We start from the raw sequence: 16625 nt of genomic DNA, 5'->3' as shown, positions 1-16625 counted from the left end.
ATTGGTTTGAATCAATTGCTACAATATTAGCTTCTCGAACAAGTCGCAACCTTGATTGTTTTAGCAAAAACGCTCACCCGAATTGATCGTTTGTAAAATTCGATTCAAGACAAATGAATAAACCCGAACTAACATCGGATTTCGTGCACATGATTTGGGTAGAGTTTGACATTCAAAATAGATATGAATTGCGATATGATTGTGTACCGCACCCCTTCTACGGTTTCGAAATGCATTAAATTAAAAAACAATGTGTTTAAAAATTGTATTATTTAATAATTATAATTATTACAGTTATAAGGAACAATGTGAACAAAAAAATATCAAAGAAGCTAACTTCGGGTATGCCGAAGTTTATATACCCTTGCAGTCCTTGGCAATAATATTTTTACATTTTGAAATATCTTTCCCTGCAACTCAATTCATCAATACACAAAGAAAACATTATTTTTCTTTTTTCTACAATTTTTTCTTCTTCTTTGATCATTCCCTAAGCAAAGACGGCACGCATACACACACAATTCATGTAGCGTTGCGTCTGTGTGTGTATGCATGTGCTCTGTTGATTTGATGATGACGTAGTAGGCAGCAAGGAGCGCTGCCGGCAGCGCTTGAACCGATTTATATCGACTGTAACTGTTCTATTTATCCGTTATTATTACATTACATTATTAAAACTTATGGGGATACTCCAATTATTATAAAATTTTATGAAGATGTCTTTTCTAGAGCTATATGATATAGTGGTCAAGATCTTGATAAGTTTCATACTTGATCTGCTCCAGATAATAAAAAGCACAGAAACAAAATTTCAGGCCGATAGCTCTTAAGATGGCAGAGGAAAACGCATATGCACGGACTGACAGACGGTCAGACGGACGGACGGACATAGCTATATCGACTCAGCTTCTCATGCTGATCAAGAATATATATACTTTATGGGGTCGGAAACGTCTCCTTCCAGGCGTTACAAACATCTGACCAATTATATAATACCCTCTGCAAGGGTATAAAAAAAAACTCACGATGAAAATAATTGGCACAACCCTTTAACTTTATTAAATTTAGATTAGCACATTTTTATACCATACACCTATAGGGTGAAGTCGCCAAAATGTATGTAACAGGCAGAAGGAAGCTTCTCCGACCCCATAAAGTATATATATTCTTGATCAGGATCAACAACCGAGTCAATCTAACCATGTCCGTCTGTCCGTCCGTCCGTCTGTATGAACACGCAGATCTCGGAGACTATAAGAGCTAGAGCCACCAAATTTGGTATGTAGACTCGTATGTAGAGTTAATTGGAATTTTGGCCAAGGCCCCTTACGCCCTCAGAATTTACATAAAACTGTTTTTTTTTTAAAGTATACCAGATAGAGACATCAAATTATTATAGTTTATATACTCGTTTAGTTAGCGCGTAGAAAATAATTGTTCTACAAAATTTTATTGAAATCGGACTAGAAACATGCAAAATATGCGTATGAACGTATTTTGCTGTTAAATTATAATTTTATAACTTCCATACTTCATTGTCCATTTTGGATCCAATGGAGTGGTTTTCGTTTGGAACAGTCAGTCTCATGATCTATGTACATAAATACATTGAATATTTCTCAAGCTGGAAATTCTGAAATTTCAATTTTTGATGTTGTAACGTTGTAATAAAATTATTTCTCTTTTTTAAATTGAAGTATTTTTGTAAATAAAACTTTAATAAAGAAATCTGCATTTAAATTTTGCTGATTAAGGTAATAGAAAAAAAGGTGCTAATCTAAATTCAATAAAGTTAAAGGGTTGTGCCTATTATTTTCATCGTGAGTATATGTATATATTTAAGATGTACAAACATAAATAAAGGGAAAAAAAAACTAAAAATGTGGAAAGCAGTAAATAAACATAAGATATTAGAGAAAAAAAATTGTACATGGAGCAGATTACGTTTATGTTTTAAAAATTTTTATAAAATTAGTTTAGGAAAAGCAAGCTATCGACCGCTTTCGATCCAAGTCTATTCTGCTTTTCGGAAATAATGTTGCCAGCCATAGAAAAAGATCGCTCAGCCGCTGCGCTACTAGCTGGGATGGAGTGAATTCGGAACGCCAACTTAGATAAACCAGGATATTTTTTCTGGTTCATTTGCCACCACTCCAACAAATTAAACTTGTCGCTCATTTCAACAACTTCCTTGCAATATCTTTCGACTTCTTCTTCAGGTGTTTCGAAAGGGTTTCTTGTCGGTTTCATCTAATTAGAGAAGAAAAATGAATCGCCAAAGCATTGGATCGTGAGACATGGTTGTTTGAATCGTTCTGAGCTTGCTCCCCTAAAGAAAATTGTGTTGACGATGCGCTGGAAGATGCAATTGGAGACAAAAAGTTACCCTCTGGTGTTGCATCCAAAATGTGGGTACTGCAACTACTTATACCTACCTACTTTGATGTAGGCTAAATCCTCAAGATGCATATTTATCGCTGGTGGATATAAAAAGAATGCGAGGGCTTGTAATGTTGTTATATTAATATGCAACATACGTTGCTCTCGTTCGTTGTTTTTAAAAATATTATTGATTTCGGCCCAATTATCGAGTATAGACTTCAGCATCCTATAATTAGAGTTCCACCGTGTTGGGCATTGGCTTTTTAGCGAGGTGGGAAGAAGGTGCTGCAAACTAGCCTTTTTAAAATATTTCACGGTCTTTCTGCATATCTCTAACATATCGATGAGGTCTGCAAACGACATGTCTAACACATTCGAAAATAAATGGCTGCTGCACCATATTTGTTTCTCTGTCGGTAATAAATGTAATCTTTTGTATGTTATCTACACCGAATTCATTAAAAAGGCATCTTAGTTTTTGTAATACATTTGCACTTGTATACCTTTCAAAATCCATAGATTTCATTCCCAAAACGAAGTCAATGTACTTAAAATTTTTTTGGTAGTGGAATGTCACGCCTAAGAAATTTCGCCTCACATAGTTGTCCGTCCACATGTCAATTGTAGCTGATGCACCATCATTGTTCACAGTGTCTATTATTTCATCCTTAATTTTATTTTTTTTTTCATGGGCAGACTTTTCAACATGACGTGCTACTGTTGTGGGATCCGGTAGTAAGTCCTCGACATTCACATTTTCGCCATACTTTGCCCCGATTTTTATGAAAAACTTGACCAGTTTTAAAAAGCCAGCACCTCCAACTGAAAAAAAAGGTCGGCAGTCTTCTGTGACCCAAGTAGCACATCGTTCAACGGCTTCAGCCTTATCCAATGTGGATGCTATTTTTAGGCATTGTGGCCGTCTTCTGTGACCCACGTAGCACATCGTTCAACGGCTTCAGCCTTATCCAATGTGGATGCTATTTTTAGGCATTGTGGTAGCTTGGATGTCTAATTCGCCGTCAATTTCAGAACAGCACAGCAAGTGCGGCAAAATACGAAATTTGGCAATATCGTATTATCAGACCTCTGTTTGGTGGACAGAGTAAAGTTTCCATAGTGTTAGTTCTGTATCTCAAACACCGTCCCTTGTGAAGCCTGAAGATCCTTATCACCCTACCATTGAAGTTATTATTTCTTACAATTCCGTTACTAATTCATTTAATAACATCTCAGTTTCGCGTCGTAGATGTTTTCGTAAAAAATTTTCAATTTTCTTAAGAACCTTATTTTCTATTTTGATTGGACGTTTTTATTTGAGTGCTGTGATATAGATTGTGCAGTGAAGTTTTTCTACTCTGCTCTTAATTCTGTAATTGATAAATGCCTTCCTTATGTGAATGTCTCTACCGTCTCCAGCGCGACAGTCTGGTTCACAAGTAGGCTCTCTAATCTCCGTAACATTCGCGACTTGACTATGCAAATTACTCTATAGCCAAATCTTAATTTTTTCTTTTAAACACTCAATGCTACAATAATTATATCGTTCGCTGTAAGGTTGAATTTTATAAGAGCCCCAAAACATTTTACAACTTTGTTAATTCCAAAAGACGCTCTAATGTACTACCTTCCACCTTCAGACTTAATGACCAGACTGCTCATAATGATTCAGATATTGCACATCTGTTTGCTAAATTCTTTCAGTCGACTTATTCTACTACTGTTTCGGATCCCACACCCTATCCCTTTTCAATCCCACATTTAAATTGTTTGTTTTTTCCTAGTATTACTGAAGACTGTATTATCTCTAGCTTATATGAAGCCTGCCTTCGTTTCCGGTCCTGATAATATACCTAGTTGCATCCTTAAAATGTGTTCAATTTCCCTATCTAAGCCTTTATCTCGGTTATTCTTTATATCGAGTGAGACTTGTAGCTTTCCTGATATTTGGAAGGAGTCTTTTATTATTCCGCTTTTTAAAAAGGGTAGCAAATCGGATCTTTCTAACTACCGTGGCATTGTCAAACTTTCGGCGATACCTAAGCTGTTTGAGAAAATTATTACGTCTTCCCTTCAACACCTATCCAGATCCACAATTTCTCCTTGTCAGCATGGATTCATGAAAAATCGTTCGTCGCTTACCAACCTTTTAGAATTGACTACCCTTGTACACCACGGCTTCCGAAAAAAGTGTCAAACTGATGTTATTTATACTGACTTCAGTAAGGCTTTCGATACGGTTGATCATTCTATGCTTCTCGCGAAACTTAACATCATGGGTTTTTCCCCGAAACTATTGGCTTGGTTAAAGTCGTATCTTATTGGCAGAACCTGCACTGTTATTTACAGTGTTTATAAATGATTTGCCTTTGGCCTTGGCTCATTCACGCGTGCTCATGTTTGCGGATGACGTCAAGAATTGTTATTCCTATAATGATCCTTCTTTCCAACAGTAGTTGCAATCAGATCTCGATGCGTTCTGTGATTGGTTCCACGTTAATAAATTACACCTTAATGGCTCAAATTGCTCTTTTATGACATTCAGTCGTTTGTCTCCGTTCCTAGCTCATGACTCTATTAAGTCTGTTCTGTTAGATTTTGTACTATCATTTAAAGACTTAGGCGTTATGTTTGACCCAAAACTTTCATGTAATGTTCATATTTCTGCAATTGTCAATAGATCATGCAGTCTTATTGGCTTAATAAAACGTTGGGCAAAAGAATTTGATTACCCCTACGTAACAAAGGTTTTATATACTTCGTTAGTTCGGCCTACTCTAGAGTATTGCTCGCCAGTGTGGAACCCGCAATATGATGTTCACCAGCGTAGTATTGAATCGGTTTCAGAAGCGATTCCTTAATTTCGCGTTATGTGGTCCTAATTGGGACCCGAGTCTTCGCCTACCTTCTTATTCTGACAGACTTCTTCTTATTAATCTTCCTTCACTTTACAACCGTAGGCTAGTCATTTCTTCTAATTTACTAGATACGCTCTATTTTTGTGTTCCCTCACGTTGGACCAGAAACTTTTTTCCTATTCACCTTAGTAGATGTCTGACTAATTACGAACCTCTTCACGAACCTTTTCATGTTCTTGCCAATACTTTTTAATCATCTACAACGAAACCACTGATCAGGACTTTGATTGCTTGCAACTCATCCCTGAACACATTGGCTGTGAATCGGGGCATAGCTGGCACCTTGTGCAAATAAAACACATCCACCGGGTCGGGGATATTTAGTTGTGTATAAAGCTGAGCTACCTTCTTCAATTAATTGTTATCTGTATTTTAGCTTAAGCTGTGTTAGATGATGGAAATAAATTAATAAATAAATAAATAAATAAATAAATAAATAAATAAATAAATAAATAAATAAATAAATAAATAAATAAATAAATAATAATAACTTGGATGCCGCTGCAGATAAAAACCAAGTCGAATGAGCCTATAATCATTTGGGAAAATACCCGATCTTTATCTACCTGCTACTGAAAAATATTACAAAGAAAAAATTAATAATTAAGAATGCACAACATGTTCAGTGTCGGGAAGAAAAAATCGTATTGAACATAAGTTACAATTAACCTTGGTAACAGTAGAAATAAATGATTTGGAAAAATGTATGGAAAGAAGTGTACTCACATTAAAAATTTTTAAAATTTGGATTATCGCCTTTGTATAATAAGGAGAGATTGGATCAAAAGCTTTGGAGAATAAGTACTGGTGAAAAAAAGGTTTTTGGAAAGAAGACCCAAATTACCAACTGAACTTTGTGCAAAACTTAAAATAATAGTAGACAAACCAAGAACTGGAGGAAGCGGGACTTTAAATGATGGCAACACGGCAAGGACATTGTTCATTAACGCAGAACTATCTTTAGCAAATACCGTATTGGGTGCAAATCTTATAGTCAGATGTGGTACCTTACTGCAAGTTATGGAATCTGAATATAGGATAAACGTAGAAAAATTTCAGAAATATGCACTTACAACTGCCAAAGCACTTTTGCAAAAATATCCCCGGAATTATCTTCCACCTACAACGCACTTCTTCAATTGGAGAATTATTTGAAGAAGCCGCAGAATATCGGAACAAAGACATAAAACTGTTCAGAAGTCAGCACAGCAAAAATATATCACGCACAGCTACAAATACAGATCTTATAAACATGTTGCTTTTAAGTTCCGATCCCTTAATAACAGAGCAGAGGGAGTTACCGCGCAGATAAAAATCAAAATTAACATAGTTTGTAGTTGATTTATTTGGAGATTTATTGTATATATGTAATTGTATTTGATTTCTATTTAAAACTATGCTATTTGTAAATTTATTTATTTTGTTTCATGTTATATTATTTTCACACGTTTCTATACCCTTGCAAAGGGTATTATAAAATTGGTCAGATGTTTGTAACGCCTGGAAGGATACGTTTCCGACCCCATAAAGTATATATATTCTTGATCAGCATGAGAAGCTGAGTCGATATAGCTATGTCCGTCCGTCCATCACTCTTCACTTTGATTCTTGGCGGCAAGCGCAGCATATAAACGTATAAAGCAACACATGAATAAATTAATATCTAATTTGTTAATGGTTAATTTGTTGTTATTTCTAATCGCTGGAATACGGGGTTGATACAACAACCATAGTTGAACCTGCTAGAAATTAAAAATCACAGTTTTTGGCAGTTACAATTCTCAGTTGACGTATTAGGGTTGTCAACACTGCAACAATATTGCGCGGGGTAATTATTTTCAAATTTTTGGTTTTAACTATAAGCTCTTAGATTTATTTATTTTTAATAAAGTTTCAAAAAAGCACATTTACAACCCCACTTGACTCATCAACAATCGAAATCGCAACTAACGTTTATCGTGATATTTCTAGCAGTAACACTGAATCAAAAAGGGTGACCAAAAATGAAATCGCCGTTATTTCTGTGACACCGACATTTCATTTGGTGATTTCAAAAACAATCTGCCTCAAAATGTCTAGAGATTTCTGTGACACACCTGATTATATTTTTGTACATTCAAATAAACACACAGAAACTGTTAAATTACAAAAAAAAAAACAAGTGCTACAAATGAAATCCATTTTACTACTAACATATATGTAGATGCTAATGTTAAAAAAAAAATTTGTTCAATAACTTCATAATTTTAGTTTGGAGGTGTGGATTTAAATAAGACCACTTTATTGTAGTGTAACGGTACAATTTTCGATGTTATATTATTCTACCGAAATACGTGTTTAACCGAATTACATTTTGACTTTTTTGGCTGCTGACTGCTTTGTGTTATTTGTTACAATTAGTTTTCCTGAAGTTTGCAGAATAAATTTTTCATCTGGGTGTTTTGTGTGTCTTTGTATTGACGGAAATAGCTTTATGCGTATGAGGTGAGGGATACTTCCAGAAAAAATTCTTGTATGTAGACCAGCAGAAGGCTAAGTCTACATGTGTGAAGATGTTATGAGTAAAGTAGTGATTGTGGTCCTTGTTATTTTTATTGTGGTGCTATTCTTTATAACTATTCATATTTCATTGTAACGTATTTAGAATCGTAATGTTGGAAAACACAGAATATGAGCTTTTTTGTTTTGATATAATTTTCCAAATTCTTTCAATTTCTCTTTCACACATACTGTTGCTAAGAGGTGTGCACTTCAAAGCTTAAAATCATTATATACCACAGCGAAAAGCAAGTGGAGAAGCAGGTAGAGATTAATAGTTTTGTGTTTATTTAGGCTCAGCTGATTCTGATACTATCTGTATCAGAAAGCGTTGAGTTATTTTGTTCGTGTTACTTGTTCTTTGTGGTTCTTTGGTGTGTTTTTTGTTATATGTGTCTCATTCCTATATTGATTGGTTTCAAATTTAACATTTGTTAGGTTAATGAATCTGTTAATGACTGTGCCAAATTTGATAAAGATCGGGTGACTATAATGATATGAATAGCTGAATAGCTCCCATAGGAACGGTCGGTGGAAAACAGTGACTTTGATCAATAACTTCGTTATTTGCTATGCTAAGATTGTAGGTTGTTCTTTCGCAAATATTAGCCTTTTAGATAAAACTTTTTCCACTTTGATGGTTATAGGTAAGAAAAGAGTTTCCAAAAAAAGTTGCAAGGGTATATTTTTTTTTGGATGTGTGTTGCACTGTTTATTTAAAAATAAAAAAAAAAACTTAACTTTGTTTTAACACCAAAATTCCCATTGATTTAAACATATTCGACGTCAATGTTGGCTATATGAACACCTTTTTTGGATTCATTTTAAATTTTTTTTAAAAATCATTCAACTTTGACAAGCTGTTAATATATAAAATAGAATTATATTACAATAAAATTCTGTGATCATTTCTTAATTGAAATATATTTCTAAATATGATACACCTAGACACGTATGGAGCGAGACCCAAGCGGCGCCAGGCCCATAACTTTTTAAGAATATGGTATGAATTTTTGTATTTTACTGAAATATCTCTTGTCTAGATAGTAGTATATTTATTATTTAACTATTAAATATCCATTAATGTAGAAACATAAATTAAATTACCTTGGTGTGGACAAAATTTTCCGTTATCAGGATTTACTTTGCAACACGATGATGACAAGGCCCAATCAAAGTAATCGTCCATCCAACTTGATGCAGGTCGTGCAATGTACGTTATATTTGATTGCCTGCTGGCTAAGTAAATTTGTGTTAAGAGACTATCATCATTACAATACCGACCTGAGCAAATTAAATTTTGTATAGAACTGTCCGAATAATTTAAATTTCCCTTTAGAACAAAATATACTGGTGGACCAATATTTAAATGCTTGCCTAAGGATTGGAAATAATGCAGAACATAACTATCTTCAGGCATAGCTAGTTCTTGGTCTAGACCTATATCAATTTGTGGAGAAATAGCAATGCTTGCGCATAGCCATGCAAAAAAAAATATCATAACTGAAACTCTTGTATGTCTTTTCATTAAAAAGGGAACATAAATTATGCTAAAAAATTTATACAAAAGGCTTTCACGTGTATTTATTATATCCGACTTTTTTCCTTTAATAAAGCAGCATACGTCCAAGCGGTTTTCATCTTTTCGTTTTATATCTAGTGCGAATAAGCCCACAAAGCAAGTTATTTGTAAAATAAAATCAATAAAAAGTGCCACGCCAGCATATAAAGCAAACGCCCTTACGGCAGGCATGTCGGATAAAGCACCAAGAAAAAAACAACAACTTTCGCTAACAGAAGTCAGTAGCATACTTGGTCCAACACGACCAAGTATACGTCCAATATGTTCCTCATGAGTTTCATTTATTTTACGCTGATCTCTTTGGTGCGTCTGAACAAGAATAAAAATGTTATCGACTCCAACTGCTAATACTAAGAATGGTATAACTTCAACGATAATCAAGGTAGCAGGTACACCAGCATAACCAAATATACCAACAGAAGAAAGTACTGAGGCTAACACAATTATTACTCCACCTAATCCTAATGTAATTTTACTATCTATTAAAGTTCTATTTAATTTTTGTACGTGCCCTAGCGAAATTGCAATATACATAAACATTATTATGTAAGATACCAAAATCGTTAGCACATCTGACTGTGATTCGCGGTTTAACTCATCTTCTATCGATCTTTCTGCTGTAAATGCTATATCCATGTTTGAACTCCTGTTGTTCTTTGTATAATTAAGCATAAATTCCACAAAATGTTGCTCCCAATCTAATGCATGGACTAACATTTCTTTGTTATGGTGATTGTTCACCAAAAACGTCAATATCAAAGCATCTGCTAACTCATATTTTGTACTCCCTGTAATCTGCTCTCCAAGTTTTAGAAACCCACCTAACGCTATGGCAGGATCTACAGGACCCCCATAGGATGCTAAACATAAATATGGATTACTGGTGCATTGATAGATTTCATCCAAATAAGTAACCTGAAAATAAAAAAAGTGCGAGTTTTTAAAATAGTGATATATGTAGAATGTTTTTGGTGAATTTAAATTCGTCAAAAGATTTTGACGCACAGAGTTGTATCTTTAACATTTAAACTGTAGAATAAACTTTCCTCAAATTATTACACATACTATGATAGTTTTAAAAAAAAAAAAAAAAAACATGGCAAAAATCTATGCATTTACCCTATTTCGGATCCTGCGATCCAACTGCATAATTTTTAAAATAACGCGATGGTTTCATTGGGTCAAGATTCGATTTTTTTGACATTTTGGCCCAAAGCTCGGGTACGGACGGATATATGGGCTAGATGTCTTGTCAACATTTGTATGCCGTTTAATTCCAAAAAACTTTGCTGATGAAAGTTTGTAGAAATAAAGAATATTTTAGAAGTAAGAAGCAAGTGAAAAAAGACCCCATCGAGTTGTGCCATGTATTGTTTCGACTATCACAGTGTAATATGTGAATCACATACGCAACAGAATTATCGAAAAACGATTCAAACTTACAAAAAATATGTGCAAATATACAGATACGGTGAGTCCTTTTTTAAAAAGCATTAGTGTTCTCGGCGACTTAAGTGTACAACGCACCAACTGACACAGCTATTAGAAAATTATAATAACAAATGCATGTTTACAAAATTGCATTAACGTGATGCAAGGTAAGTCAATCTATATCTATTGATAGTAATTATAATGTATTGAAATTTTGAAATATTAAATTTTTTTTTTTTTGTTAATATATTGCTTGTTTTGGCTGGCAAAAATGCACCGGGGAACATAGGAGATTACAGGCTTAGCTAAGGGGTGAAGGTTCGCAAACCATACAACGGTTATGGGGTGCCTCGCGGTAGGCCCGGGGGGAGGAATCCCCTCAGCGTGTCGCCAGCAGTCACATCTCTCACCTTTCGTCGACGAAACCGAGGAGTTCGACCAAGCCTATTCGAATCCGTAACTTCAAAGAATCCGAAAACAACTCCAAGAAATGTTTAAGTTGACCAATACAGCCTACCATGACATTGTCTGGGGAGAATATAAATTGATTCTTTTTCTTTGTCTATTTAAGAAGGAGATACGCTCAGCAAAACGAAAATCCTGGCGAAAATTCTGTTCGAGCCTGGAAAATGTCTTGGCAACGGCCAGCCCTCGTAGGCTAATGGCCAGCCAACCGGAGGTCAACACTCAGCGGAGAGTAGAAACCAAGCAGCAAGGAACCCCTTGAGGAACTTCTCCGAGTACACTTCCCGAGCTACACAGAAGTACGCGTAAGTGGCCCATACGATACCAGGACAAGGCGGCATACAAGCTGAGCAGAGCTTATCCGTGTAGGCAGGCAATAAGAGATAGAATTAAGTTGTAACAGCTCAACCTAATTCACTGCAGATCGGCACGAACCCTCTAAAGCAAACCGTAAGGGACGTGGGAGTGGATTTCTCAATTTTATGCGAACCATATTCCCACATACAGGATCACAGCTGGAAGCAAAACCAAATTATGGCTCGGCAATTTGGAGTAATAGCAGTACACACATGGAAAATCATTACAATTCGACGAATTCTGCAGCATACTGGATGGACTGGCGGAGGACACCAGAAATGAAACGCAGGTGGGGTGTGGCCAAAGGACCCACAGAAGGGGCAGGGCCTTGGTACACGCCTTTGTCGTGATCGATCTCACGTTTGGTAGCCCATGTCAAGCGCGCAACCGCAATGGAAAGTTTCGAACCTTTAGTCGCATAGTGTGGTCACTTCGCTATAGTGTGCTCAACAAAGAGCTGTACATTTGTGCACAGACCAACGACGTTCTACAGGTGAGCCCCAAGCACGCTGAGCGAAGAAGCGTTATTCACCATGATGAGCCAAACATTAAGGAACAGCAGCACGGACGCGGACACCCAGACCAACCATATGGGCGACATTCTTCATACGCAAACGCTATGGAAACAACAAATGTAACCCAGTACATTGGTGGAATACCAGGATAGCAAATGCCAGGCGGCAATGTCACTTGGCCAGTAACGACAGCGCATGCTTTTCAGATTACAAGCGCAAAAAGGGCCAACATGAGCATGGAAATTAAGCGAAGCAAAACGGACTGTTAGAGGACTGAGGGGGGGAGCGACTGCGTATTAACTGTTTATGGACAAACACAAAGGAGATAAATTAGATGACCCAACTAATTTACCCCTGTGTATGCTGGATGTCACTGGATAACTCTTTGAGTTTATGATTTGCAACAGACTGGAGAAGAAACAGGAACAAAGTCATGGATTGTCGGACTGGCAATTCGGATTCAGGAAAAAGCTCGTCTCTATCAACGTCATCTCTATCAAAGCCATCGAGGGACAACGGTGAAAAGGCGGGAGTAAAATAAGGCACATTTCATAATTAAAACGTCATATATTTCAATTATTGGTCTAACGGTACAATTCTCAGTGTCACAATGTTTTACCAAAGTACTTGTTTGGGGCACAACTACATATTCGAACTTCGGGATTAATGGGAAAAACGGTACTTTTCTATTTACGCAATTTATCAGTTGGTTTTTTTTCCTACAAACATCTCATTAAGATGGAAAAACTAAAGCCAACACGTACCAAGTTAAAGTCTAGCCTCACGCGGCTGCTTACACTTTCGGAGAATCCGCCTGAAAACTGCACAGCCGATGTGGTGGATACTATGATGACCAGACTCGACACCGTGTGGAAGGAGTTTGATCAATCCACTGATGATATGTTTGATTTTCAAGAATCGCAAGGGTGACTACGGAGACTATGAAATGAAGTACTTAAATGCACAACTGCATTTAAAGGAACTAGGAAGATTGGTTAACCTAGTAAACGCAACTAAGGTCCTGGACTCCAATGAGGGAGTCAACGAAGTAGTATCGCAGATACTACACAAGCAGATAGAACTTCAACGGGAGTTTTATTAAAGCATGACAGTAAGTGAAGCTGCCTGTTCGGCGTTAGGGGGTCAGGTACAGCTGCCCAAAGTACACATCAAGCCTTTTGGTGGTGACCGTGTGGAGTGGCCAGCCTTTAAGGATTTATTCGAGAGTACCATTTACAACAGGGTGAATCTGGATAAAGCTCAGAAGTTTGAGTATCTCAAGTCTTTTCTCTGTGACGAGGCTGCAAGTTTAATTAATCATTTTCCGATAACAGGAGCGGCGTACGAGACGGCTTGGGCAAGCCTAATGGAACGCTTTTGGATACCTTTAGACGTCTGCCATTAACAAGGGTGACAGATGTATCCGTTCTACGAAAGATTGCCGATAGGGCAAGTGAAGTTGTACGTGGCCTGATGCACTGCACTGGCCAAACTGATAGCGAATGCTGGGTGATCTATTTTCCAGTTCATACAATTGATGCAGAGTTGCAATGCAAATGGGTGTCCATAGCCGTGAGGGGACATCTCCAACCATTAAGGATTTTCTTAGATTTCTCGGAGAACGTTGTGAAGAGTTCAAATTAGGCCGCTGTGAACAAGTTGCACAATCAAACGTTAAGAAATCTACTCGGATATTGATTTCCACATACTCAAGAGGGTGCCTAAATGTAAGTCTAAGGAGCATACTGTTTAAAAAAAAGCTTTCTGCTCTCTGACGTGACGGTCGTGTTTTTGCATAGCTCCTGAGTTTTTATTAATATTTATTGTTTTTTCTCAATTTTTAATTGTGCTTAATTTGTTTACACTTCCGCTGGTGTTGTTCGCTTGACTCCCTTGTGTTTTATTTCCATAATTCGCCAAATTAATCAGTTTAAACAGTTTTTTCTTTTTCGTGATTAGTGTTTGGTGCATTTACATATATTTTTTTTTTTTATTTTTTTCTCTCTCGTCATTGCTTCTGCAGTTGCTCCCCTCATCGCCCCCATCATACCATCAGTGCTAGTGGCTTTGTTGTTCTCTCTGCTTTGTGCTTGTGCTTAGCTTCTCTCCCGCGTAATCACTTTTGTAAGGCCGCCTCTCAAAGCTCGGCTTATAACTGTTCTTGCACTCTCTGTTGTGCTGTGCACTCTAGCTGTCTCTTTGTTTTATTTGTATTTATTGATTATTTATCAATAATTATCTTTGTGCTGTGAATTTAATTTTTCTATATATTCTTATATATATATAATTTTTTTTTGCCTTTCTTTCGGCTTTTCAATGGCTTGTTGTCTACCTAATTGCAAACATTCTGATCGTTTTGATGATCAGTATAGAGCAATATCTTGTTGGCTCTGCGATAATCTTATTCACTTAAAATGTGCTGGCCTCAATGGCCGCGACTACGACAAATTTTCTGGTTTGTCTGTGTCTAAGCCTGAGCTTGGCTTAATGCGCTGGACTTGCCCATCTTGTGCCAGCCAGCAGCTTGATTTTAGCCGTATGTATAGGGATCTTCGTTTAAGGTTTCTTTCTTTAAACAAACTGGCCAAACAGCTGTCAAACGAGTGTGACTCTAGCGTTCAATTATTGTCGCAATTCAAATTTGTTCCACCTTCTGAGAAATTGCACAAGAAATGTACCCTTGAGTTGCCTCGTAAGCAGTCGCCAGCTCTCTCTATTACATCCTCTCCGATTTTACTTTCGCCTACACCATCTTCTTGTCCCTCTTTATGCTCTTCTTTTCAGATTGAAGTACCCATTACAAGCCCTGGTGTACCTCAATCTATCCCTCACGGGAACTCTGATCAATCACAGGATCATGCCGGCTCTCAATCACTTGCGGATCCCAATGCTCCTCCGCCTCCACTAACTGTAGTGCCTCATCGCAAACAATTATTTATTTCTAGGTTTGCTCCAGATACTTCTGAGTCGTCTGTGGCAGCTTACATTGGTAATATTTGCCCTGCTAAGGTTTTAATTCAAAAGTTTAAGTTTTCTAGGCCTCGCGAAATCTCCTCTTTTAAAATCACAGTACCAAATGAGTACTTCTCAGCTATGGTTGACCCTAATTTTTGGCCAGAGGGCCTAGTTGTACACGAGTTTGCGCCCAATAAGCGCTCTCGTCCGTTGCCTGTCCACCTTCCTACTTTATCTTCTGCTTCAAAAAACTAATAACGTCTAGTCTTTGCATTCATTATCAAAATGTAAGAGGACTTCTTACCAAGCTGTCGAACCTTTTCTGTGATAGCCAAACCTTTTCAGCTGACATATTAGCTTTCTCTGAAACTTGGCTTAACTCCTCTGTTCTAGATAATGAAATTCTTTCTAATAATTTTATTTCTTATAGGCTTGATCGTGTTGGTCGTCGTGGCGGTGGAGTACTCATTGCTGTAAACTCGAATCTGTCTTCAAGTGTGGTGCCGATTGATCTCCCCTTAGGTGTTGAGTTTATTTGCGTCGAAGTTACATGTTCTAACTTTAGCCTATATATCTCTTGTTCTTATATTCCTCCAGCTTCTGATATCATGATCTACGTGCACCATGCTGATGCTTTACGAACTATTTTTGGTCGTCTTAAAGATCGTGATGTTCTTATAGTTTTAGGTGATTTTAACTTGCCTAATATTTCTTGGCTTGTTGATGATAATCTATCTTTCTTAATTCCTTCATCTCAACATGTTTTTCTTGATAGCCTACTTGAATGTCCACTATATCAGTTGAATTCTTTCCTTAACTGTTCTAAAAGAATCCTTGATCTTGTTTTTGTCTCTGATCCCACTGTTAGTGCTGTATCGCAAACACAGCCACTAGTGAAACCTGAAAACCTCAAATTCTCGTCGTAGATGTTTTCGTAAAACAAATTTCAATCGTCTTAACAGCCTTATTTTCTCTTTTGATTGGTCATTTCTATTTGAGTGCTGCGATATAGATTGTGCAGTGAAGTTTTTCTATTCTGCTCTTAATTCTCTAATTGATAAATGCGTTCCTTATGTGAATGTCTCTACCGTCTCCAGCTCGCCAGTCTGGTTCACACGTAGGCTCTCTAATCTCCGTAACATTAAATCGAGATATTTTAAAAGATTTAAAAAAACTGGTTCGCGACTTGACTATGCAAATTATTGTATAGCCAAATCTCAATTTTGTCTCTTAAATACTCAATGCTACAACAATTATCTCGTTCGCTGTAAGGCTGAATTTTATAATAACCCCAAAAGATTTTACAACTTTGTCAATTCCAAAAGACGCTCTAATGTCCTACCTTCCACCTTCAGACTTAACGACCAGTCTGCTAATAATGATTTAGATATTGCAGATCTGTTTGCTAAATTTTTTCAGTCGACATATTCTACTACTGTTTCGGATCCCACACCCTATCCCTTTTCAATCCCACATTTAAAT

General features: G+C 36.8%; 1 protein-coding gene across 1 annotated transcript in view; it reads right to left on the bottom strand.

Moving 5' to 3' along the window:
- Positions 1 to 16625, bottom strand: part of LOC26528861 (NPC intracellular cholesterol transporter 1 homolog 1b) — a 154086-nt gene that overhangs the window by 45970 nt on the left and 91491 nt on the right. The window contains exon 4 of the mRNA XM_047009691.1: positions 10242 to 10335. Coding sequence (XP_046865647.1) covers positions 10242 to 10335 — 94 coding nt within the window. The remainder of the gene's footprint in view (positions 1 to 10241; positions 10336 to 16625) is intronic.

Source organism: Drosophila willistoni (assembly GCF_018902025.1).
Source record: "Drosophila willistoni isolate 14030-0811.24 chromosome 2L unlocalized genomic scaffold, UCI_dwil_1.1 Seg168, whole genome shotgun sequence".
Taxonomy (NCBI): Eukaryota; Metazoa; Arthropoda; class Insecta; order Diptera; family Drosophilidae; genus Drosophila; species Drosophila willistoni.
Note: the sequence above shows the minus strand (reverse complement) of the source record. Positions and strands in the feature narration are given on the sequence as shown.